We start from the raw sequence: 26,640 nt of genomic DNA, 5'->3' as shown, positions 1-26,640 counted from the left end.
GATTGCAGCAGTCTCAAGCTGTCTCGCTTTCCTCTCACAGCAGTCTAGCCGCAGGTGCTGCTAGCCCATTGGAGAAGAAAAACCTACTTTTAAGCCATAGGAACGGTCTTAATTATTATTGTATTCACTGTAATTGTTTATTCACTGTATTCACTGTAATTGTTTAAAATGTAAATACTAAAACTACATAAATATTAAAACTACATACAAAAATGAGTTTATAGCAGTGATTCATTTTCATACATGGGTGAACTATATTATTCACACTATATAGTATTCCTTATAATACATTAAAAATAAATACACATTTCCTAAAGGTTAATAAAATTCACATTTTAGGAGTAATCTAAGTTACCAAAGTGAGAAAAAAAAAATCATTACTTAAATACACTGTAATGCCGAGGTGAATTCTGACCTGTGGTGAGTTTAGCAAAATTCTGAGGGAGATGAATGGACCCCATCTAACTCTAACTAAGCACTGGACATAATAAATGCTCTTCAATATGAATGACCAGGATATGCACAACAACCACAAAGAACAACCACAGAGAACGAGTCTGCAGGTTAGTTATGCCACTGTGCAAGAGTTTGTGAAGGCTTTTAGGAGATCACGGCTACACATGGTAGTGACCTCTAGCGTAATTTGAGGCAGCTGGATGCTCTGCATTGTTCTTGCAAATGCCTTTATCACTAACAAGAGCTTTGGTACCGACAGTAAACAAACCTTATCATGGTTACGGCAAATATGTACAAGACAAGGGTTTCCTTCTGAGGAGGTATCTTATCTTTTAATAGTGACATTAATCAAAAGGCCGTCCCAGGGTACATCTCTGCAGCAGCCCCTGCACTGGAAGTCCAGCAGCTCTGCGGTGACAAGGCCCATCAGTGTCAGAGCAGATTCCCGCAGTGCACTGCGTCCCGCTGCCTGCCGTCAGAGCGCCTTCCCCGGTGACAGCACTGCAGCGTAAGACAACGAGCACGAGCACCGCGCTGACTGAGTGGCACCAGAATGGAATGCCAATTACTGGCTTTTACCCTGCACCACCCCCGAAGAGCTGCGTCCAACAGTAAAAGCTTTAACAGGGCCACACTTTAAATATTTTAGGAATTTGCCCAATCACATTTCGCTCTCCTGAACTGAAGGCCATTAATGTTTCAGAAAAGTGTCACGACCAAACAGGCTAAACTACAGGCAGTGCAGCTGCATGGCTGAGGCTGATCTGGTGGAACAGTGACCATGAAAAAGGTCCTGCTACTTTGTTAGCTCTGACGCTAGAGCTGGCGTAAATTTAGTGCACCGGATCACTGCACTGGCCCGAAAGCAATCCTAAGTGATGTTCTGTACCAGAGGAAGACAGGCTTTCCTCCATGTATATGGGGACATTGCATGGTTGGAGTTAGTGGGGGAAAAAAGACAAATGCGCACATAGCTGCCATTTGAGGGCTTTTTGTAGCAGCATTACAACCTCTCACGACCACATTTCTCATCATTACGGTCATAACTATTTTTCCACTGTATGTTTCACACCATAGGATTTCTAATGCTGATCCCAACATTTCATAAGGCATAGAACCCACTTGACACATATTAATAACAGATAACCTATTAAGGAATTTAAAATGTAATAAATCACAGCAGAAACATAAAAACCTAACCACATGCCTGATTACTTCAGCTGTACTGTGTCAAAACCAACATGGTAGCATATGACATTTTTCATGCATTTGGCCTCATAACGTCCATCACACGTTTCTGTGCGATTCCATCATTTATGAGAGCACTTTGGGAGAAATTCCACAGGACACACGTCAAGAGACCATAACGACGTCAACAGGCGTGCGTGGAACAGTGTGCGGAGCGAGGCACGGTGCGGAGCGAGGCGCGGAGCAGCATGGGTAGGAAAGTCTGCCTTTGAGCTAATAGCCCGAGGCCAGAGCGCTCGGCCTCCTCACGGCTCGCCGGCTGAAGGGGAACACACTCCTCCTCTGTGAACACTTTCACACAGCTTTCATAAGTAATTCCCTCAAACTCACATTAGTCTGTATCAACCAGTGTTCATCACTGGCAGACTGGACTGCTACACCGGTCTTCCCCCTGGCCTACACAACAAGGCCTATAAACTGCTTTTCTAACATCAGTGTAAGAGTTTTCCCCTAAACCAGAGGAGGAACTGTCCTAAAGATGGCTCTGTCTAAAAGCAGTCTGTACTGATACTTTAGATTTAAATATTTTACTAAAAAAATAAAAATAGTAAAAAATCACATCACATCATATACCCAAGTATACAAGGTCTATTCCCACTCCGCTCCTTAGGACAGCATAACACTGGCTCTATTAGGCTGAATGATACAATGGGAGCAACAGCATTATGAGAGTTCAGCCCTCTAGAAAAATAAACCTCTCCGCTCATTTAAATAAACTAACTAAAATGCCTCTGCTTTAAGAATGTGGAATAACAAAAATGGAAAGAAAAAAAACAGCAGAAAAGTGCTGGCAGCAAACGTCTCATGCACGGATGAGTAAAACAATTTCCAGAAAACTCTGCTGATGTGTCTATATGGTGGTGCGTGTTCACGCTTTCATTCCTTAATTTATTACACCATTACTGCATCTCTGCCAGTTACTTTCTACTTGACTAAAGTCTGTTTCCTCGTGCTGTTTTGTTCACCTGTTATGTGTTCCCATCTTATGAATTTGCCACTGCAGTGAATGTCTCTTATTTCATGCATGTGATGTTGTTCAAGTGACAAAAAACAACAGAATATTATGACAACCATGCTTGCTCTTTTATGTCATTGACTGCCCCTCTATTAATTTCCAGAATAATGAATGATGAGACCTTACCCTCAATTCAAATATTTGCCTAATGATTCAAGCAAATTAATTTACATCAATAACATTTAAAGCATATGAATAGACCTTGTTCCAATTAGGCAAAACATAGTTTAGAAACAATTTAGTGGCTGATGATAATTATAGTGTGCAGAGAAAATAATTTCTGATGATATGATGTACAGAATGATAACTAAAAACAATCTATCTCTCTCTCTCTCTCTCCTGACTAGGTTTGAACTGCCAACACCCCTTCCCTCAGTCCACACTGCAATAATGTTTGATTTCTGAAAATATCACTTTAAAAACCTCTCAATTAGCATATTCCCATTGACGAGCTCGGGCTGTGGGCAGGTGCTAATAACAGCGAAAACATTTAGCGTTTTTACACCCCATCTGAATATTTCATTATATGCTGCATGTTTCACCACTCACTCCACAAACCCCTGTCACTTCAATCTCCCCTACACGCACTGACTGCCACTGCACACCTCTGCCTGGCTAGCTGCGGCTCAGCCGCTGTCAGCAGAGCCTGCCAGTCACACAGAACAACACTCCACTCCACGCCACTCCAAGCCAGCAACATGACACGACTGCCACGGCTGGGGATCGCAGCAAACGCGCCGCCACCTCGCCACAATTACACATGTCTCTGCCCTATCGGAGAGGCGCAGCGAACTGCGCTAATTTCGGCGAGGGGCATGCGTGCAGGAGCACCCAAGTGCACCACACTGCCTGAGTGGCACATCTGATTTAAAGTAAGCCATCTATATTTACGCAAAAAAGGCACGGAATGTAGCAGAGAGCCTTTAGTCAGATTCTGCATGAGTGGGTTTCTTGTTGTCTGTTAAAGCCCGAAGACAAGACCGAAGGATGAAGAACGTACAGCATATGAGCGTCTCAGCTCGTAAAAAGAAAGGGGTGCTTTTGGCTGAAATGCATTCAGAAGAAATTCCTCTCAGAAGAATACCATGTAGCTTATAAATAAAAGAAAGTTTATACTTTAAATGGTGTGTCCAGAGCAGTGGCCTAGATGTGCTTTTGGAGAGGGAGAGAGGCAGTTTGAAACGGAGCCGGAGTTACCCTCAGAGTCGGACTTAGCTGCTTTTCAAACAGTGTTTAGCTATTCCAGCCCCTCACTCGCCAGCCACAGCTCGCCAATCCCTACCCAACAGCCTATGAAAGGAGCCTTTTGCTTTGAAAATTTTACCCATCATGCAAACTGACAAAGGCATGCTTTTCAAAAACCCACAGCCAATCTGTTGATCATTATTTATTTACGACGGCCTGGAGGCGCAGAAGCGTGTAAAAAACATACTTGATATGGTATACACTCACAATTTTATCCTTCCCAGCTTGTAGAATAAAGAATCCCTAAGGCTACCTTAAACAATCACTTTACATGATGCCTAAAATTCACCTTTTGAAGGTGAAGTAGTTAACGCATGGTACATTGGCAGCGAGGTCAGCGGCTGAAGAAGTCCACAGGTCTGCATTTGGTAATCTGATGTTTAGCTGCAGGGCTATGACTTGAAAAGCCTACACCTAGAACAGAAGACCTGTCATCCAGCACCCAAGAGCCAGCTACATACAGAGGCACCCTGAAGCACAGAAAACTTTGACACTGCTTTGAAGCATTTCAAAACAGGGTAAATAACTCCCAAGAATTATTATCAGTCACAGATCAAAGAGAAGATGCATACATTACACTGCAAATGGGGGGCTTCAGCTCAGTGCAGAAAAACTGTTTTGTGGTTAAAGTTAAGAACTAAAAACTAAACCTCCTTCTAAGCAGCCGGATCACTGGAAGCGTGCCAATTTCTCCTTTTCTTCCTTTCAGTTTTTCGTTCCGTTTTTTGTTCTTTTTTTCATGCTTAGTCTTTATAACCAAGGGCAGATTAAACATTCTCACTTACACATTCTCACTTAAACATTCTAAAGGGTTCCCCTGTGTGGCTGACACCGCATTGTGTGCTGTACTGGTCTGGGGGGATTTTCTTTTGGGGGATATGTGTTGGGCATTTGGGTGGAAGATGATTTAGGTGAAGCTAAGACAAAGGCAACATAGAACATGTTGGCTACTAAGTGTGTACGTATGTATTTGTATGTGTGTGTGTGTGTGTGTGTGTGTGTGTGTGTGTGTGTGTGTTTGTGAGAGAGAGTGAGTGAGAGTATGTGTGTTTTGATGAAATTGTATCTATTTTAAGCTAAATTTCATTTCATGAACATATGAAACATGATAAAAAATGAATTCAATTCCATGCATTTTTATTTGGATCATTGTTGTAGGGGAGGTTAAGGCAGTGGAAGAAGAGAGAACAATGTGAGCAATGCTAAGTAATAACAGTACATAGACCAATTCAAGAAAATCTGGAGAGATGCATATAAAAATGATCTAAAACCATTGTAATCTAAATCATATAAATCTAATCTAAGAAAATAATGTTAAATTATAACAGTAACATATGATATTGAATTTTTTTAAATTTTTTTATCTAAGTTAATAAGTGTATATTAAACCAACGTTTCCAATTGCTGAATATTCGGGGGAAAACTACTTATTAAATATATATGAGATCCAAAGCAATCAGACTAAATGATATGGCAGTGTAACTTGGTAGCAAGTTGTCTTGTTCTCCTGAATCTCACACTTCACACTGTTGGCTGATCGGGAGCGGCCATTCCTGTCTGTGCATTTTTGCATACAAGTCTCTGTCTCCTGGACACATGGGCAGAGAGCAAGCCCTTTTATCAGCCAAAATCAATTAGCAGCTTTTTAATTCCTCCAGACAGGATAAAAGGAAGGTAATATTTGAATTCATTTTTGATTGCAATGATACATCTCACATATGGCCTTAAGTACCAAACCACTACTCACTGGAGCTCCTACAATAGATGAAGAGCCTGAGGCTAAGTAACCACGCGCCCATCTCTGATTGGTTGGCGCTGTCATTAGTGCCACCGCTGTTTAAAAACTACATGTGGACGAGACCGGGGGTGGGGGTGGGGGTGACAGCTGAGACTTTAAAGCAAGAGTATTTTTCAAACAGCTTTTCATAGCCTCTTTCATGACAGAAATATTTCAGCTCTATCATTAAGCACTGACAGGCTGACAGCTTAAACGCCTGAGTCTTAGAGGGCTCCTCTCCTCTCCCGCGCCACTCCTCCCTCTCACACCATCCCACCACCATCCTTCCTGTCTCTCTGCCGTGTGCTCTCTCTCTCTCTCTCTCTCTCTCCTTTTGAAGGCTGGAGGGAGCGTTCTTGAAATCGATGTCTTACCTCATCACTTTGGGCGAGCAGTTGGGCGAATTTCGCATGCCTCCATTGCGCTGTTTCTTTTTGGGCGACAGTGTTGATGGATGCTCGTCTTCGACTGCAAACACATGCAAAGAGTGTCAGCCTGTGGACAGCGGGGACTGTAACTGTGTGCTGGAGATGACATATTAAAGAGCACAAAAGCCAACACTCAATCAATCATTGCACAAAAAGTCAGACAGGACCTCCAAAAATAGAAAGAGAACAGCATTAGTAGGGACAAAGGTACATTTCAGGGAGGAAGAAAAAGCCATGAAGGACACTCGTTAAGACATGAGCTCAATTAATACTGAGCACCTTGTTCTGCTCCATTTGTAAAAGTAGATGTGAGAGTGTTATTTGGGTGTGTGAGAAGAGCTTGACCCACAGCAGTCTGCTTCAGTACCGTATGACTGTACCTCACTGTCACTGTGTGAAGGACAGGGGGCTAGATCAATGACAGAAAGAGAAAAAAAAATTAAGAAGTGGGAAAAATGTACTAATTTGCACATTTCTAATGCATCACTACATAGCAAAATCGATCCACATCAGGTGGGTAGGAACTGATGAGTGGGTGCTCCTCTGAGCGAACAGGCATGGAGCGAGCCCACAGAGTGGCTTTGCATGCTGAGATGCCACTCCAACAGGAAATTACTGAGGGGCCCGTGAATGTCCCAAGCACCCCTCCTACAGAACACAGCAGTGGAGGTGCCTGAAAGGCTGGATCAGCGCCTCACACTCTGCCATGTCGAACGTAATAGCAACAATATACATTGCCAGAGCAGGTCTACAGCTTGGCTCATAAAACTGAGGTGAAAATGTCCATTGTGTTCAGTGCAAATACTCATTTTAAAATAATACAACAATATACGTTTTCCTGTACTTTTTAAAAAAATAAATCTTTATTATTATTCACTACAAAAATAACAATGTCACAACATTTTAATATAATAATGTCTAATAACAATCCATCTGATATGAATGTCGTTTTTTGTCTCCAGTGCTAGACTATGTATTTGAGAATATGAGCAGTTGGGAAATAGTTTTAAAAGTGAGTCAATGATGTTACTCATATTCAAACTGAAACACTCAAAAACGTACACAAATACTTTAGCTGGAGATCACAACTGCAGCATGCAATTAGTGCAAAATACACAGGCACTGCAAGCAGTGCCTGCACAATATGTACAGCCTATGAGTATGCCCCCTCGTTTCCCTGCCATCTAATTGCAGTAATGAAAGAAAGGCAAATTAAAAATGTTCTGCCTGGGTATACACCAAATGTCATCGCTTGACATTTACAACTACACAATTGCTAGAGCAACGCGAACCACTAATCAACTTTCAAAATATCACGGTCTGTAGGGCGAAGGTGGCCTGGCCCTTAGTTTGGCTGCTGCGTGCGAGGAGTGAGTGGCCTGACTGGGTTACACTGCTGTCCCTGCTTCTGCAAATGAGCCACAGCAGATTGATGAAGTACACCACTGCCCTTCAGCACGAGGCTTAACCATGCGATAGCTGGACCTGCAGCAAGTCCCTGCTTGCTCGGAATTACACTAGAGCACTTTTAGAGCTTCAGTCAAAATGGGATCAGACCAACGACACACGACTGCCGCTCGTCACTGCCTGTAACAAGAGCCGGAGCTCTCCTGGATCAGTGGCCGAAACAATTTGACTAGGTGTCCGTCTCTGCTGGTTTAAGAATACAACAGGCTAATGCAACTTTAAACGTGTGGTTTACTCTTAGGTGGTGCCAGAGCACAGAAGCCGTAAACAGCCAGTCCAGCCCACACCCTGTCTACCATTCAGATATCTCTTTGTAACCTAATCTGTCCCCCTGTTCTAGTCCTTCTGATAATCCTGGCAACTTCTTCTACAGAGCAAACATGCAATCACGCACACACGTGCACACACACACACACACACACACACACACACACTTAAACGTAGCCGTTGGAGTGTGGGGGCTGGGTACATAAGCTGAGAGCTGTGTTTCATGCACACTACCATGCCTGCAGAGACCCCGAGAGGGAGGAGCACGAGGCTTGAGGACTGATGCAGCCTGCTAAGGAGGCCACCTACAGAGCGTGGAGGAGCGTGTGGAGAAGAGGGTGGAGGAGAGCACCGAGCAGCTGAGCTGGTAGCGATATTTCCCCGGCAGGCTGCAGGCCCGGTTCAGGCCAGCCAGGCTGAGTTGTCGGCGCAGGGGCGGGGATGGAGGGAGCAGGCTTCCTTTACGGTTATTAACGAGAGGGGCGGCAGCCACGGTGGGACACTCCTCTGCAGGCCAGGGGCAGGCGGCAGCAGCGCAGACAGGAAGTGCCTTTGGGACAGCCACACTGCTAGCCACTTTAATGGGCTGATTTTGAAAAGTGGGCCTTACTTCCTCCTTTACTGTCAAACAATAGAACATAAAAACAATAAGAGGGCTGGTGACTATCCCAGAACAAAGACAAGAAAACTTTTCTCCTAAAGGTTACTAGTTTTATAGTAGTACATGTTCAAGAATTAATGCATTTATGAAATAGGGCTTTAGTAAACTCTGCAACATAATACAAAATGCGGACATAATACATTATTGCGGTTAAGATTATAATATTGCATTTTAATATTAAAACATTGTACTGTGTTTAATGAATTGCTACACTGTTTGAGAATCAAATGATAAACAGGATGGTGATGGTAAAACAGGGTATGGTGATTTCCTTTGCTGGGCCATTTCTGACTCTTTAGGGCTGTGGGTTTGTGGCTTGGCTTTTAGCATTTTGTGTCATAAAGGCTGCTATAACATTTCTAAATAATTGACAATGACACTTTGGTTTTATTAAATACCACTTAACCACTTGGCATGTGCTTAAAATGAAGTGTTGAATATGACATTTACTTTGCCATTGCTACCGAACATGAATTAATTACAATCTTCCCTCTCACTGGTCCACACAGCAGAACAAAGCACAGCATGCTAGCCCTGAGAGGAACGTGTGAACCAGCACAGGCAGGTAGAAATGCACACGATTTCCACAGCAGTGCATGTGTTTTATTTTCTTAACAAATTCAACAGGTGACACATACACAAACCACAGGTGTGAGAATAGTTAATTACAAGTCTGTGGAAATAGACAGCATCACCTGGTACTGAGATAAAACAATACAGCTAACCCTTTAATTGATGCATCTACTGGAAAAGTGCACGGGCTTGAACAACAACCGGATAAATCATGCGAAAGAGGCAAACTCCAGGTCTGTTAGAGCAAGCAGGGTTCAAGGAGCACTTGAAGGGGTTCACACTGGGAGTTATCAGCCACACCACTGGCCACCAGAGTCCATAGACTGCAACCTAATGACATCTATGCGAAAGGCAAAAGGTTAGCCAATATGTGGAGTAAGTGGAAAAGCAGTTTCCGCCTGCTCCCCAAACCTAGCTCTGAGCAATAAATAGATGGTTATTTCTGCCGTCAGCTGCCGCATAGATTTAAAGGCCGCCACAGATAACTCCTGGATTCATCTGGCCCCTGTCAAACACACGCAGCATTACACAAGGAGCATTCGCCATGCCACTTTCACTGTGGATTTACAATAATCCAGACGGCAACTGTCTCTTCCTGAAATGCAAATGCTGTGAAGAACTGTGATTGCAAGCCCTTATCAAGGCAGTGGTGAGCTGAAACTATGGGAAGAGCCAGTTTAAAATCTTTGTTGATGCCAGTATTTTACACATGTTAGGATTTTATCCATATTATTATTACTATTATTCTTACTACTACTACTACTACTATCAAAGTTATATATATATATATATATATATATATATATATATATATATATATATATATATATATATATATATATATATATATATATAGACACACACACACACACACACACACACACATATTTAATGCATATATTAAATAAATGCATACAAGTATTATTTGTAATGCATATTTTGAGCATATGATAATTAATAATAAAATATAAAATTAAGATAAGGTAAATAAAGTATAAAATTAAACTTAAACTTCCTACTTTATAGTCAAAGCAGTGCTCTGCCTCTGTGTTAAACAGTGAGATATTTACCTAAAACGCATTCTGTTTTGAATCGAATCCTGGCCTCGCTTTCACATCCCTTTTTCCCTGGAGTTGTAGCGCCATCTGCTGCTAAAGGCAGCACAACACAAACACATCACTTCAAACTCTGAACATGTGCGCTATGTATGAAGTTGATAGCGTTACAGGCTCTTAAATCATCTCTCAAAAGGACAGAGTACTCTTTATACAGCATCTGGATTTCATATGTGTTCCTTCCATCAGCACCTGACCTTTCCCCTGCACATGTTTTAAAGTTACAGAGCAAAGAGTCACTCTGGTGCATCTGACTGCAGTCTGGTGCTGCACACCTGTCATCACTAGCGCATATCAATCTCCAGGCATCTACAGAAAGCTAAAGATGGCAACTTTGTAGAGCGATGCTTCAGGGGGCCAAATCAAAGGCATGAACGTGTAGCAGCCAGGTTGCACGAGGAGAGCAAGACACACGAGGCGTAGCACTGAGGGGTAATGTGGAAAACAGAGGAGCACACTTACGTGATCGCACATATCCATTAAACTTATATTTGGCTGAGGAGAGGGCAGAGACGAATGAGGGGTTTGGAGGGGGAAGGGATGAAAGGATGGAGGGGAGGAAGGGAGAGAAAGAAAGAGAGACGATGAGGGTGAGAAACAGTAGACACACTTAGATCACTCAGCTCAGATAGTGAGACATTTAGGTTTAAATGAACAACTGCATTTCAAACAAAAAGCAAAGCCCAAATGAGAATGGTGATGCTGATGATGCTGATGGTCAAAATGAGAATAAAACGGGACAATAAAAGGGAGTCGGGAGAGAGACGTGAAGGAACTGAGCAGAGTCTGTTCTGCCATTGCTCGTGCATCGTATTTCACTTTTTTTTCATATATTCTTACACAACACCCAGCTATGAAGCCTGCAGACTGCAGTCATCCTAAAGACTGCGGCAACCCTACAGACTTTACTAACTCCCCTGGAACCCTACACTACAACCCTACACTACTGGAACCCTATAGACTTCACTATTAGCACAGACAGCATAGGAATACTACTTACTTTACTAACTTCACAGACTGTTGGAACCTTACAGACTTACCAACCCTACATACTGCAGTAACCCTAAAGATTGCAGCAATCTTACAGCCTTTACTATCGCTAGAGACTTTACTGATCACACCGACTTTACATACTGACTTTACAATCCTACATATTGCAGTATTCCTAAGGACTGCAGCAACCCCACAGACTTTACTAACCATAAAGATTGCACTAACCCCACTGGCTCCAGTAACCCCACAGATTTTATGAACTCTACAGACTGTAGTAGCCAACAGACTTCACTAATTCTACAGACTATATTAACCCTGCAGACTGCAGTAACCCTAGACACTTTATTAATCCTACTGAATGCTCTAATCCTACAACCTGCACCAACCTTACAGACTGTTTCCAACAGACTTTACTTCCTCTATAGACTGAACTAATCTTCTAGACTACACTCACCCTACAGACTGTACTACACATGGTTTAATGACACTACTGATATTAATTACGGTATAGGAGACATGAAGCACTTAAGTCACACTGCGCAAATGGTATGGAAACAAAGATCAACTCCATCTGGTCTGATCAAAATGCAGTTCTCTAAAGGACGAGAGCAAGCGCAGTCATACAGCCTCCCCAAATAGGAAGGCGATGGTAGATGTTTCACCTCCAGAAATTCTGTTGACTATATTCAACAATGAGACATTATCTGTTCTGAACGACCCAATACAACCATACTGTTCTTATCATGGGACAACCCCCCATTAAGTATGTGTATTATGCGGCATACACATCCCATGCAACAAGCAAGTCATTGAAACATCTAGCATGCTGCGTTTGGAGCAGATGGCGGCGTTGAGCATGCAGCGGTGCAGGCGGGCAGTGTGGCTGCGTGCCATGCTCCGCCCAGCTCTGTATCCATCTCCTTCACTGGAGCCATATGGGACGGCATAAAGGTCAGGGTGGAGGTGTAGGGTGCGGCCTTGCCACACCAGCTCAAGCAGAGGCCTTGCGCCAGGCATGGCATCTGTCGCTTGTGATCTGCGGATGCGGGAAGAGCAGGCCGTATGGGCAGGTGGCCTCTCTCCGGCTCAGCGCATGGCTTGGACGCTAGAGTGACTGGCTGGCCCTGCCCCTGCCTGCTGGGAAGGAACTGTCAGACTGAGTTTGTTGATGCACCAGCAGTGCAGGGGAAACGAAAATGCAAACATAATTTCTGTGTCAGGCCACATAAGGGCCGGCTCTGCTGAAGCGCGCTCCACGCACAGTAGACAGGATCGTCTCTCTAGGCCAGCCCCTCCTATGACCCCGCCCCCCACCTGGATTCCCAAATCCTACTTGACGCCTGACACAGAGCAGAGCTGGTGGGAAGGAAACTAAGTTCTGCCCTCAAGGCCAGAATGAAGTCATCTCTTTCCTATCTCTCTCTGGAAGATTGGCCATTGCTTACAAAACATCCATAGCCAAGCTTCTGTGGAGGTGCTATTATGTCCAAAATGGGAATGAATGCTCTCTGAGATGTGCGGCACCATTTAGACTCTTTAAATCCTGTGTAATGAGAGGATAAGTCTCAGCAGGAAGAGCAGAGGGACAGTAATTGTCACCGTAACTTACAGCGAAAGCAGCCTCCCGCTGCTCACCGTGTTCAGTGGTATCAAACACCTCTTAATAGTGTGCTGAGCTCTGCAGATGTACTGATGGCTAAGATCAGCTCTGCATCAAACACTCTCTGGTCTTCAGCTGCAGCCATCAGCAAACGCTGGCCCTCGTTGGCATCTCTTCCTCATGCTACTAACTCTTTAACTTGCTCTAGCGAGACAAAGCATTAGCATCCAGGTGGCCGCCGGCATGAAGTGGCATGGAGAGTGGCAGGGAGAGCGGCAGGGAGAGCGACAGGGAGAGCGGCAGGGAGAGCGGCAGGGAGAGCGACAGGGAGAGCGGCAGGGAGAGCGGCAGGGAGAGCGGCAGGGAGAGCGACAGGGCTGGGCGGAGGAGGCAACCAACATTAAGCCACGCCCCTGATCCAGAGCGCCTCCACTGCCATGTCCTACATCTGCAGAATTATTGTAGCCAAGGGAGCTGTATTATTTCAGTAATAACTGCACTCATATAATTCTAGGTAGAAGTCTACAGCACAGAGCTCATTGTAGCCACACTGTGATATATATGCGTTGTGATCTATGGGTTGCAGAAGGCTTGGAACACGCAGTTCTCATTTTACCGGCTGCTTTGCCCCCATTCATTCACGGCCCATGGAATTAAAGAAGACTAGCAAGCGGGAGGTTCCCAAAGGCGGTGAGACTAACTAACTCAACCACATGTAGGAGTGGGGTGAACGCTCTCTGCATTTATGTGTGATCTGAGTATTGTTTGAACAACCCGAACTTGAAACTGCATGCGAGATTGAGTCCAAAAGAAATCAATTATTGAACTGAGTGGAATCAAAGTCAGATGGAAGCTCAGCATTAAGTGCTCATCATAGAAATGTTATGTTAGTTCTGACATAAAACCAATAAGAGAAAGGAAAACAAACCCTTGGCCGGAACAACTGTCAGAGCTCTGAAGCTTTACCGAACACATACTCAATTCAAAAGCGGTGCGGAGCAAAAAAAAAAAGCACTAAGACAGCAAAAGGATTTCCTGAAATCCAACAAGGGATGATGGGGAGAAGGGAGATCAGTAACAATGTAATGGCCAGTAATTGGTATCCAGGGATATCACCCAGACCAAAACAGGAGCCACGAAGCCAAGCCCATCATAGCATGTTTGACGCTAATCTAGCAGGACACATCGAGCGGCCGGAGAGCAGCTCTAACGTCTGAACTGACCCCTGCTCTGATAAGCAGCCCCAGCTACTGCCAGGCCTAACTGACAGACACGTTAGTATTTCACATCTGCTCGGGCTTAATGAGAAGACGCCTCCACAGCCCGTGCTTCCGCATAGCCAGCTGCGTCGGTCATTGGACGGCCCCGATCACGGTCGCCTCAACTGCACCCAATCACTGCTCCAACTGAGCTTCTGCCAGGAGATCTCCTTTTAACTTTTACATTGAGTCAGACAGTCCCACTGCGATACGCAAGGTATTAAATAAAGGACATTGACTTTTTTCCTCCGCTGGTTGCTGGCTAAGAGAAAACTATTGAGCAGGGGAGAGTATCAGATCCTGCAGTGAGGGGAAACTGCTTTGTTCACCCACTCAACTGGGTAGTTCATAAAGGCAAATTCTCTGTGAGGGGAAAGAGTTTCCTTTCAGCTTATGGAAATGGTGAGGCTTATGGCTAAAGATGACTATCCAAGAATAGGAGCACAGACTCCAATGTGCACTTACTCTTGAACTAAGCTCGGTATGAACATTCTATTAATAAAGATGCTCTTCTAAACAAACTAAAACATGTGGCATGTGAATGATAGATGACAATTATTTCTCCTGGTGATGGAATATCTTGTATTGAAATAAAACATTGGAAACATCAATTAAGCAGGAAATTGATACTAATATCTGTATGTTTACAATATCACTTTGTAAAAAAGAAGTCAACAGGATCTTTACAAATGGACAGAGCTCTTCAGGTACATTTGACTTTACTGCATCATCACAGAAGTGCTTCTCATCCGGAACATACTGAAATATTGGTCAAATATTTCACAGTGAACTTTTTATCATTGTCCCCATACAGAAATTACATTACAACACACATTAACACTCAAAACATATTTAGAAAATGATCTCAGGAGTTTGAAGCTGCTTTACTTGGGGAAAAAAAAGTATAGTTAGCAAGACATTTGTATTGTCCTCTATTACAAATCAAACATCATCAGCATCAACACATGGTACATATATGACAAAGCCCATCAACGTTGTGTTCAAAAACATCAAACATACTTTTCTTTGCACATATACATATAAGCCTGCTTGGTCATGGTTTACACTGAGCACCAACCGTGCCAGCACACCAGCACAGCGCTAGTGCTCCACTAACACAGCATGCGGTGACAAACACCCGCCTAAAACCTACTGCAACACCACCACAGAGAAGCCACAACACCACCACTGCCACCAGACCACTACACAGCAAATCATACTCATCAAGAAACCAGCACACTCACTAAAATAAAGAAGTAAACAAGGAATAGATAGATAGATAGATCGATAAATAAATAAAAGCCACAGACAGGGAAACAATGGAGCCACATCATAGAGGGGGCGGGCAGGGTAAGGGAGGCAAACAGGAAAGAGTCACAGCATACAGGTGGAACATCACGGACACAAACACAGGCCACAGACATGAAAGAACGCGTGGTTAGAGATCGAACTTACAGGCACGTAAACTGGTTGAGCAATCATGAACAGAGACAGAAGATAGTGGGAAGGCCCTCTGAAGGCTGTCCATGTTACTATGCACACTGCCTGACATGCACGAGCAGTCGCGCTCACCGCGCCCGCAATCAAAACAACATGCCAGTTTCATTCGCTTGTAGACGGACATCTTGGCTACAGTCACGTGTTGGATGAGAGGAGAGGAGAAGCAGCAGGTTAATGGCAAGGAAAAAAAAGTTCATCAACCAGGGATGTCTGAAGGTAAGGTTTTGTTTTTTAATAAAGAACAGAAAGTGCAAAGCCTTAGCAGTGAGCTCTCACAGGCTTGACCCATTGATGACCAATGAATGAGCAGCTCCTGCTCACCCAGCTAAAACGCATAAAACGCAGCAAATGTATATTCACGAGACCAAATTGGCTTCCATTGATATTTGAATTTAGAAGATTTAGATTTTTTTTTTTTTTGGCACTTTACAATGGATGCCTTATTTATGGCTTGCTTTTCAAAAAACAAACAAAAAAATCCCCCCAAAAACAGCCATCTTGTTAGGGTCAAGCTGTGCCCTAAGGCTGATCGTGTCATAAAAGGTCAAGAGGTCAGATATGACAGTAGGATCAGAGGGTAGGGGCAAGGGGCATTCAGGCAGAGAGGGATGGGTAAATGCTTTCAGCAGCAAAAACTTGGTTCATATTTTTTATCCTCTATGTCTAAAGGAGAGGATCACGTACCTGTATCCCATCATGCAGCGGCAGGGCCCTGTCAGTAGCATCACACTAAGCTACAGGCTCTAAAGGAGGCATCAGACTCTTCGCTGAACCCTATGCCAACCCACCACACCCCCCTCCCCCAGGACACTGAGCTGAGCAGGAGATTGTGGATTACATGCAAAGATAAGACATAGAAACGTTGCTCCTTTTTTATTTGTTGCAGTAGTCTTTCGAATACCGAGTGTGGCAGGTTGGCATATAATAATCCAAGCACTTTGTGTGCACATGTGGAAATGTATGTGGGTGTGGGTGTGTGTGTGTGTTGTGGTGTGGGTGTGTGTGTGTGGGTGTGTGTGTATATATGCGTGCTTCAGGGGAGTGGTGCTGAGAGGCTACAGCAGTATTTGATTGCTGTGATTTTGCTTTAAAATAAATAAATAAACAAACAAACAAACAAATAAATAAATAAACAGTCCCTGGTACTCATTCTCCTGGTGCCGCTGTATTAACTGACCGCAATCAAGTAGGGCACCCTCACTGTCTGCAGGGAAAATCCTGCTTTTGGCTTCTATTTGAGGACATTAGCCTAAATTAAAAGGCCAATTTCAGTAATATGCCAACAAGAGAATGGGGTACATTCCTTGGCCTTTTGTGAGCACAACCTCAGGGACTGTTGTTCCCATAGGACCATGCAGAGGAGCTGAAGTCAGGGAGCGTGAGCATGCAGAGAGGTGCCTGCAGCCTCAGCATTCGAGTGCAAGGCTAGTCAACTGTTTGCAGGACAGAAACAGTTCAGGGCGGCGCCCTGCAGCACAGAGGCTAAGACTTCAATGTCATGCTGAAATCTGTCACATCGGGGGTTTAAGGTTGACATTCATCAAAGCATAAATCATGTGTCTATGTTAGTCAGAGAGAAAATGGAGGGAGGACACACGAGACAACGGGATGATGTGAGTGACTTAACGCAGCTACACACAGAGCCTAACTGAAGCCTCTTGAACATGATCACCATATTTAGCGAGAATGCTGCCAGTATACCTATGTATGCCCTGAATCACATATATCCAATCATTAGTGAAAAATAATGTGACACACTACAAAACAAAGAATCCAAATATGATTGGTGAGGTAAAGTACTTGTAATGATTAATGCTGCTATGTCACAATGAACTACCAATTTTCAAGCTCATTCTAAATGAAAAGGCCATAGAAACCACAATGAAGCTTTTCTCAAAAGAAAAGCTTAAGAAAATATATCTAAATACCTGCAGAATTATATCACATCACCAACATACAGGCAGCAGATGTCCACAAATAAATAACAAGAAGAAGAAAAAGAAAAAAGTACTCCACTATATTCCACTGGGAGAATTATATAAAGCAAACCAAGTGACAAGTGAGAAAAACCTTACCATTCACACCAAACTAACCCTTCTTCTGACAGCATTCTTGCTAAACAGATTTGTGAGGACCTCAGTGTTCCAGTTCTACGCCTAGCTCAACAACAGAACTTTTCTGCCATCTAGAGGCCACTTAGTGTACAGCAGCTAGGCCAGTCCTACTGCCATGACTCTAATACTGAAAGGTATTCCAGTCATTGGCAGTGAGTAAAAAAGGGCCCAGGTATTGGAGAGAATTGAAATGTAGAGCTGGATCATTTCAATTCTGAGACTAGGGACAAGGTGGTCTGTGCTGAAGAGAAGCTGGCCAGGCCCTGGGAAGCTGGAGTTGAGGATGGGCAGGGCAAAGGTTAACCGGATTGTTTTGATTGTGTTTAGGAGACAATGCTTGTTACATCTAAGCATCTGAGGAACTTCCCACGGGACGCTTTCTGCTTCCTGAAAATACAGCATCTTGCACATTTGTATCTAACAGCGTTGGGACGCACAGACATGGATCTTTCCCCTCCTCTGACCTCTTTAAAGTGCACGACTAGTATCACCAGCATATTGTGGATTGCCCCCACATTAATTTTGGGTAGTGAGGGAGAGTGACACCACATAAAAAAGGGGGCTTAAACAGATTCAAACTTTTATGTGTGATCAGGTCAAATGAACATTGCCTTGGTTCCTATAAAGGACGACTGTGGGTCATTGAGGTTAAAGCGGACAGACATCTCTGTCGTTTGGCGGGAAAGTCATGAGGTGGGGCATGGAGAGGGATCAGGCCAGACCTGGGTGGCCTCCCTCCAGGCGCTACTCTACTGTATTGGTGTTTGGGCTGAGGACAGTGTAGAGATGAGAGGTGAGGGGAGGATGTAGCAGCTGGACTGGTACATGCAACATAGATATAGGTATATACTATCAGCAGAAAGAGAGACAGTTACACTGCACTATGGGCCACGGGGAACCCGATTTTACTCACAATATATCACTACCAGTGAGGGGGTAAAATAAAGAGGCATATTCCATGGCAGCAAGAAGGGAAATACATCAAAGAGTGCATCAATGATCAAAAAATAAGGATTAAAAAAACAAAACAAAGAAAGAAAGAATAAAGAAACACAAACTTTTGTTACAGCAATGGAAAGGCCATCTCTCTTTCAGTGAAGTGGTTTTAAATCAGCTTCTTTCGATTTTGAGCTGAAAACATTAGTCAGTTTATATCCATAACTCATACTGGTGAATATCAACAAAAAGAGAAAAAAATGATCATAAAAGCAGCTTTGGTTAGACTCAAGTGCCTGCTTTCTGACCTAATCTCCGGTCACCTTCAGCAGGCCGTGGCTGTGGTAAAATCACTGAGACTTGAACAAAAAAATCAGACACGGCGCCGTTTAAAGCTATTGGCTGTGGGGCAGGGGGATAGTTTAGAGTCTGCATTACTGACCTTTCCCTGTGTTCAGGGAGATCTTTGCTAAATTATTCATCACATGGCTAACCATTTTGGATAAGTGCTTATATAGGTCAGGTAATAACAATGCATTATTCCTACATTCATGTTAATGTTTCCTCCACTCAGACATAAAAATAATGAAATACCTGCATAACCACACACCTACTCAGTTTGCATCTAATGATCTATGCTGCAATAACCACTGACAATGAGTGGAACAGTCAGTGGACTCAACCTGTACATCCAGCAATACAAATCTTCATGACTCTCTGCTTTCCACTCCAGTGCTTTCCTGTCAGAATGTGTTCTTGCTGAGCTGAGGCAGTGGGAGATGACAGTGGCGAGTCTGAACGCGACTAGCGCGGGGGCTCTCTGGGTAAACAGGGTGGATATGATTAGTAAAATGATGGCGGGCCAGGAGTGTGTTTGCAGTGTGTCTGACAAGGGTGGGCCAGGGCTCTTTGCCTTTTGTTTTTCCACCTGACTGGTGCCATTATCTGGGCATCTCTCCCACTGATGCTAGCGTGGGCTGACAGCCTCTCTCTTCAGCCCTACTAATCACGTCATTGCCTCTTCCCATCTCTATTTCTCTCGCTCTCTCCCTCTCCCTCAGTCATTAGCATGCTGATGACTAGCTGCCTTTTTTCCATATTCTTTCCCCCCCACCCTCCTTGTCATCACTCATTGACCCCCCCCCCCCCTTCTCTCCCTCACTTTCTTAATAATGTGTCTCTCCCCTTTCTTCTCTGCCTCTATGGGAACCTGCCACTGTCAGGCATCATTTCAAGCCTATCCACATCTTGAAGAGCTTTATTCCTGATGTACAGGTCACCCTCACCCTATACTGAAGCAGCACCTTCATTATCACAATCTTTAGAGAGTTTTTACATTTAATAGTGGCACTGAGTAGATCCAAAAGGCAGTAAGCTTTGAGCTTAAAGCAAAAGAGACACACAAAAATCAAAATGAAACAAACAGGAAACAGAAAACACAACCATTCTCTTGACAATTAAACACTAAAACAATTTTGATCAGACTGAGATCAGGACTATACAAAATATTAAAAAAATCTCAAAATACTAAAAGATACAAAAGGTCTGTTGCTCTCCCTAGAACGAGTGAGATATGGATGCGTATGGTGGGTGGGTTCTTTACCTCTCTTGCAGCCACACTTTTTGATCCTTTTGGGATCTGTGATGTCATCATGACAAGCTTTGCAGTAGAAAAATGCTCTGAGAGAGAAAAACCCATCAAAATGACCAATAAGTACATGCAGACTACAAGTGCTACCATTACCAGGAGAGAAGCAGACACTAGTCACTCAGTGGGAAGTCTCCCAGGTGAAGGATGTGCAAACCTTTTGACCTCTTTGGCATCACTGGCTATAAAGAAGCCCAAGGTTCCTTCCTGCATCTTGACATGGTTCCCGGGGTTGATCAGAATGCTGTTCAGTCAGAAAGAGGATGACACTTGTTAAGATGAAGCATGTAAAGCATGCACAGTCAAATGCTCTAATCAAGAGGAATGGTACACTCGTTTCTCTGCCCTTCAGAAAACACTTGAGGGCCAAATAGAGCCTCTGGACTGTACTACCACCGGTCAGTTCGCCAATGAATATACGTTTATATTCATCAACTCCAGGGAATATAATGGAACAATTCCTCTCCAAATTAAAAATAAATACTGCAGTGGGTCACTAGTTTCCATCTTTACTTCTCTCATCCAAAGCAAATAAGCAAACGTACAGTAGCTTAACTGGTGAATCATAAAAAAAAAGAAAAGAAGTTAATTTCTTCTTTATCTGCATTTTCTAATTTAGATTGGTTTGTCTGTGGAATGAAGTAAAAGAAACAATTAACATCGCTTGCATGGGGGGGGCGGGTTTAGTTGCAGCATTCTGATTTACAGATGAACTGAAACAGATGGTAAAAGATTTGCTTCTATACAGCTGTGGTTAACCTGGATTAGAACCGAGGAGTGAAGTGTTATGGAATGACCAGGCCTCTTAGAGTGAGGCCACAGGCTGAGCTTCACGGTTGAAGCTAACTGCACTGGTCAGCTAACTGCACTGGTCAGCCACAGCATGCTGTAGAAGGCCATCTCACCCTGAGTCTGTGCTACTTAGACTGGTATTAACTCTACAACACATCTGAGTATGGAGCAGCTAGAATAGCCTGACTTTAGGGTTCTGTTGAGCAGACCAAACCGAGCCAGAGTTACACAGTCCAATTCTATAGAGATGTACATGTGAAGATATTCACATTCACTTGACTGGTCCACAATTTCTTTGAAACCAGAGGCATCTGTCAACTTCATACACTTACTTGTCAACATGTACATGTCTCCAAAGATTTGGCCTCCAGGCCTGGAGTCATATAGCAGCCCATTCAAATCAATCTTGTTCATTAATGAGATCAAATCAGCTAGCACAGTTAAAGTCTCTGCATGATCTCTACTATTAGCAGGGGACCTCCAATATTTCTGAATGTCCTAACCCTGCCACACATGGCTGATCATTTGGAGAAACATTCTAGGTGTGAATGTAGAAGTTCAGTAGTGATGAGAGAGCCACTACTGAGCCACTGTATCATTCCCCATTAATTAGACAGAGACGGGACAACACAACACAGTCATTAATGCTTGCCTTTGGTTAGGAGTCATCAATGAGTTGAGTGATGGCTGCAACATTGGACAGACGTCTGGCCTGGCCAGAGCCCAGACGAAAGGGAGGAGCTGGCGACTGCAGCTCGCTAGTACTTAGTGACCACATTAGAGTTAAGATATGCATGCAGGAGTCATATAGTCTGTCAAAGCTCTTTCCTCTGGGCTCCACAAACAACCATGTTATCAGAAATGACTATCAAAAGAGGGGGATTTAATCCATTATAAAGCGATATTGAACTTACATAACCATTAAGGGGCAAAATAAATTGCTAAAACTAAACAAACAAAGGAATATGATGAAATTAAAAAAACTTCTGCAAATTCTTTTTTTGTAGCTTTATATGATTAAATTTCCCCCTTTATAATAACAAGCTGTACATTCTGCATGCTGTTCAGAAGATGGCAAAGTAAACAAACTGACTCGTTCACCAACATATCCACACACGTTGCTCCCCAAATCTGAGATTTTCACAATGTTTGGCTTCAAACCTAATAGGAGTGAAGGCACAAGGCACTCCCCATGTTCTGATCCCATGGCAACAGAGGCCCAGATTCTGCTCAAACCTCATATTATGGGAAACAAGGCAAGCATCACATGTGTCACGTGACAGAGAGTTCAGGCATGCGGTTACCAAGATTGTCACCACCAACAGCACATCGAAGAGAGACAGAGCAGGTGCAGCCACCGCACAGCGGCACGTAGATGCAAACTGTTGCAGTAACTTCTGTGCAGTTGGATTGTTGTATAGAACACCAAACTGACAGGAAGTGACCTCACTTCATAAACATCTACTCAGAGACGCACAGGCATTAGGGTACGTGATGAGTGACAGTTCCATAGGACGCACACACACAAGCAGACACACGCACCTCTCTACATTTATTTACAAACATAGCTAACAGATTTGTGAAACCATTACACTCACATACACACCACATCCTAGACGTTTATCCTATACACATGCACTCATGATAAGGTGTTATAGTGGCAAAGAAAGTTAAAGAAAGATGGTTGTTATGGACAGTGGCCTTTTTTAACCAGACTAAATACATCATTTACTCATTTAATGCCACATGGTTTTTAAATTTAAATGATACATGCTGTCAAGTACAGATACTTGTATTAGTGAATGTATATAGTATTGTCTTTCTACACGGTCAAGGTTCCATATGACCATTGACTTTATTAGCATATTTCTGTGTGTCAGCACATACACTTGGTTATGTGAGATGAAACAAACAAACAAACAAAAAAAAAACATGAAGTACTGTTTCGGTGGACTAAGTAGCAGAAAAACCAGAAGGGAAGAAAACATTAGCTTGAGCTGATATGTGCACAGCTGACTGACACACGAAAAAAAGAACTGGAACAATGAGGAAGAAACTGCGAAGAAACGGAATTCATGGAGGCGAAACGAACACGGTGCAGACGAAGAAACATGTGACTCAAATGAAATGAACTACTCTTTCTGCCTGCAAAGAAGTTAGTGCATGAAGCACAAGGATCACAGTAAGAAAGTGAGAGATTTTGGCCATATTTGAGAAGGGAGTTGGTACAATATCCTTAATTTGTTTCCTGACAGATGGAGGATCTAAAGTGTGGAGGGGTAAGATAAGGAAGAGAGCATACCGCTTTCTGCTTCTGCAAACAAGAAAACATTACAAATCATACATTTACATGATGCCATGAACTCAAAAAATGAGGCGGTATTTAAAGTATCAATCATATTTGTGCCACAGCCGATCTTCTTGTAAAAGACCGTAGAGAGCAAAACAGTGACTTCTTTCATTGCTTATTAGTGCAGGACAGGAACCACCACAGCATATCCTATCTGATATTTCACATCAGCCTGGGAGATTGTGTTGTGCCCTCTATAAATTATGCACAGTAAGAAAAGCATTAAAGTAACACTCTTAGTGAAAATCACTTAAATACTCCAACTGCATGAAGATATTTGGCAGGCAGTAAATATAATCTTCCACCTTCATCTCAGATTAAGATGATTACAGTAAAAGTGTTGGCGCAGACAATACTTGAAGAAAGAGGCACTGTTTGGGATAGGTAACACATACAGCATCTAGGGTTATGTTTTCATCCAGGCCAAATGCTCGCAATCATCAATCAAACTGAAAAAGCTTCTAGATATCAACTAAAAGTTGAAATATTGCGACATGCGACATGCACCTAAGCCCTGCGACAAATATGAGAGCATATTACAAAATGGCAAATTAAACTGTAGATTTAATACTGCATATAATGTTAACCAGAGGTTTGTAAAGCTTTCAAAGGATCCAACAAACAAAAAGCATCTATGCTAGAATGAAAACTATAAAATCTACTGTCTATAAGCCATGAGTAATCAAGGCCAGATGGAACTTTTCTGTAAAATATATCAGGGTTTATTTCCAGGCCAGTTAGGTTTAACACCATACTCTTTAGTTGGTATGAAATACATCAAATGCATTAGTAAGAGGTTATACAAAAACATTTGAAGACAGGTTGTGGATGTGGGAAGGGTTGGGGAATTTGGTAAGTTGAGGTTACTGAGACAGAGTACTTCACGTTATTAGTTCTCATGGTTCAGTTAACAAAATGCAACAGGAGCGCTATTGATGGGAGGCCCTTTACTTCAGGAGTAAAGCCGTCATCAATAGATCACAGTGGGTTTGAGTAGTGATGTCATGGCTCTGTCGTGTCACACTGATTCATACATACATATAAGCATCTGTTTTACACTGAGGGTCGCAATTAAGGATTGTCCTCCATTGAGCCATACTCAGATAACTCCATGGGCAGTAACATGCTGATACCACAGCAATGAGAACAGTCTAAAGGCCAAATCACCAAACAAATTACAAATAATCAAAGGGGAAGAGAGCTGGGAAATGTTTAGTTTTTTTCAATTAAAACCTTGCTGTATGTTAATTGCAAATGGTGGTGAAATTAATCGGGTGCAACAGTGAGCTGTAGAGGGCCTATAAGCAGAAGGAGACACCCAGCTGCTTTGGCCCTCTCTGGTCAGGTATATGTGCTGTGATGCAGTGGGAGGAGCAAAGGAAGACGAACCTGCTCTCCCTCTGCTCGGACTTGTATTCAATAGCGATCAATAACAACTTAAGCTTCACATAACACAGCCTGAAAGAGAGAGAGAGAGAGAGAGAGAGAGAGAGAGAGAGAGAGAGAGAAAGAACAAACAGATCAGTCTTTCTGCCTTAAAACAGTTAAACTGTTAAAGGCATATTTCTACCATTACACAGTATAACTACTGTACTCTAGCTGTGACTCTTCTTTTGACCTTTAACATTGGGAAGAGTTAGTGTACTTCAGCATGGCAGTAGAGTAGATAAAGAACAGCACTAAACAGAATATTAAATGTTCAAACAGATGGTGAAGTTGCCTGCATGGTGAAATATCAAGAGAAGATAATATTTTACATATATTCGCTAGAGGCTGAGGTTTAACATCCTCAAAGTTATTGTGCAGTTTTTTAAACATGAATCAAAAGAGTGCAGTGTGAAGCTTAGGTTTAAGGACATGGTCTTACTTACTCACAAACTGTAGGAAAAGAAAGCCCAACAAAGGCACTGGACAGGTATTCTGTGTACATCTCATTGGCCACGCCCTCCAGATAATACTTCTGCCATGTGTCTTCCTCTATCTGTACAGCAGTGAACCATAGGAGAAAGCATATATTTATGTCATTCACACAAGTATGGCTGAATACATCCACATACCTTACACCTTATACCTTATATCTGAGATATTACAGAACACATATCTGTCTACACAATAAATCAGGTTTTGTAATTGATCTCTCACTTCTCATGATCATCCCCAGGGATGTTGGCCAAGCCCAAGATCGACCATTTTCAATGCAGCCTGATTTCTGCAGGCACTTTTAGCCTTCAGTGTCTTTTAGGAGGTTTAAATGCACATTCACTGGGACGCAGGTAGGGTGATTGACTTGGCCAGTCAAGAACGTACCACTCTCTCTCCCCTAAAAGCTCCACGGCTGCTTTGGAAGTATATTTCAGGTCACTGGGCTGCTGGAAGGTGAAGTGCTGTCCACTGAACCTTGAGGCATTTGGTGGGATCTGAGCTGTTAAGGCGCTTCTCTACACTTCAGAATTCATCCTGCAGCTTCTGCTGGCAGTCCCATCATTAATGAAGACAGGTGAGGCAGTTCCACTGGCAGCCATACATGCTCATGCCACCATGTTTCACGGAGAAGGTGGTACACTTCAGGATCAGGAGCAGTCACTTTTCTTCCTCCACACTTTTCCTCTTCCCATCACTACAGCACAGGTTAATATTCATCTCATCCCTCCATAAGACTTTGTCCCAGACTTTGTGCCAGAACTCAGTTTGAATGTACTTTTTTAGCAAACTGTAACCCAGCCTTGTCATTCCTATGTGGTTAAATATTAATTTAAATACCTCCTAATTAAAGCTGAAATACTACACTTTAACCTGGTAGTCACTGTTTCATTCCAAACCCAATGTTCAAGATTACAGACTTAAAATCAAATATTTGGTCACAGAGTGCATAATGAATATTAGAAATATGTTCACAGAGACTGGTCATATTGGTCTAGTAACAAATAAAAACCAAGAAAGAATAACAAATAAACATCAATGCAGTATAAACCAACAGTCCAGCATACAGCCTTCAGAGCCACTGGCAAAGAAAGTAGATATACGCTCGTCCTACATGAAGGGCACATTGTGAAAGGTGTACAGTATATCTGTACCAGAGCTGAGCTCTGGGCTCGTCATCATCCCCTCATTACAAGTGTGTGAGGAGAAAGGCACGACGAGCTTTGATAAGCAGCAGTGCTATTAGGCAAAGCTTGGCCCATTATTCCGCCATTTC

The 26,640-nt window shown here is 43.1% G+C and overlaps 1 protein-coding gene across 18 annotated transcripts in view; it reads right to left on the bottom strand.

Moving 5' to 3' along the window:
• Positions 1-26,640, bottom strand: part of kcnma1a (potassium large conductance calcium-activated channel, subfamily M, alpha member 1a) — a 132,090-nt gene that overhangs the window by 18,775 nt on the left and 86,675 nt on the right. For 5 of the 18 annotated variants that reach the window (XM_081725102.1, XM_081725107.1, XM_081725108.1 and 2 more), the window contains 9 exons: positions 25,316-25,425; positions 24,834-24,902; positions 20,460-20,546; positions 20,258-20,334; positions 18,632-18,640; positions 15,560-15,733; positions 10,715-10,747; positions 10,208-10,288; positions 6,116-6,209 (listed from right to left, as the gene is read on the bottom strand). In XM_081725102.1, coding sequence (XP_081581228.1) covers positions 6,116-6,209; positions 10,208-10,288; positions 10,715-10,747; positions 15,560-15,733; positions 18,632-18,640; positions 20,258-20,334; positions 20,460-20,546; positions 24,834-24,902; positions 25,316-25,425 — 734 coding nt within the window. Of the gene's footprint in view, positions 1-6,115; positions 6,210-7,493; positions 7,527-8,212; positions 8,525-10,207; positions 10,289-10,714; positions 10,748-15,559; positions 15,734-18,631; positions 18,641-20,257; positions 20,335-20,459; positions 20,547-24,833; positions 24,903-25,315; positions 25,426-26,640 lie in introns of all 18 variants that reach the window. The other 13 variants (XM_081725120.1, XM_081725116.1, XM_081725117.1 and 10 more) reach the window with 9 other exon arrangements.

This window comes from Electrophorus electricus, chromosome 12 (genome assembly GCF_041902795.1).
Source record: "Electrophorus electricus isolate QZ-2024a chromosome 12, ASM4190279v1, whole genome shotgun sequence".
NCBI lineage: Eukaryota > Metazoa > Chordata > Actinopteri > Gymnotiformes > Gymnotidae > Electrophorus > Electrophorus electricus.
This window is presented reverse-complemented; position numbering and strand designations above follow the sequence as displayed.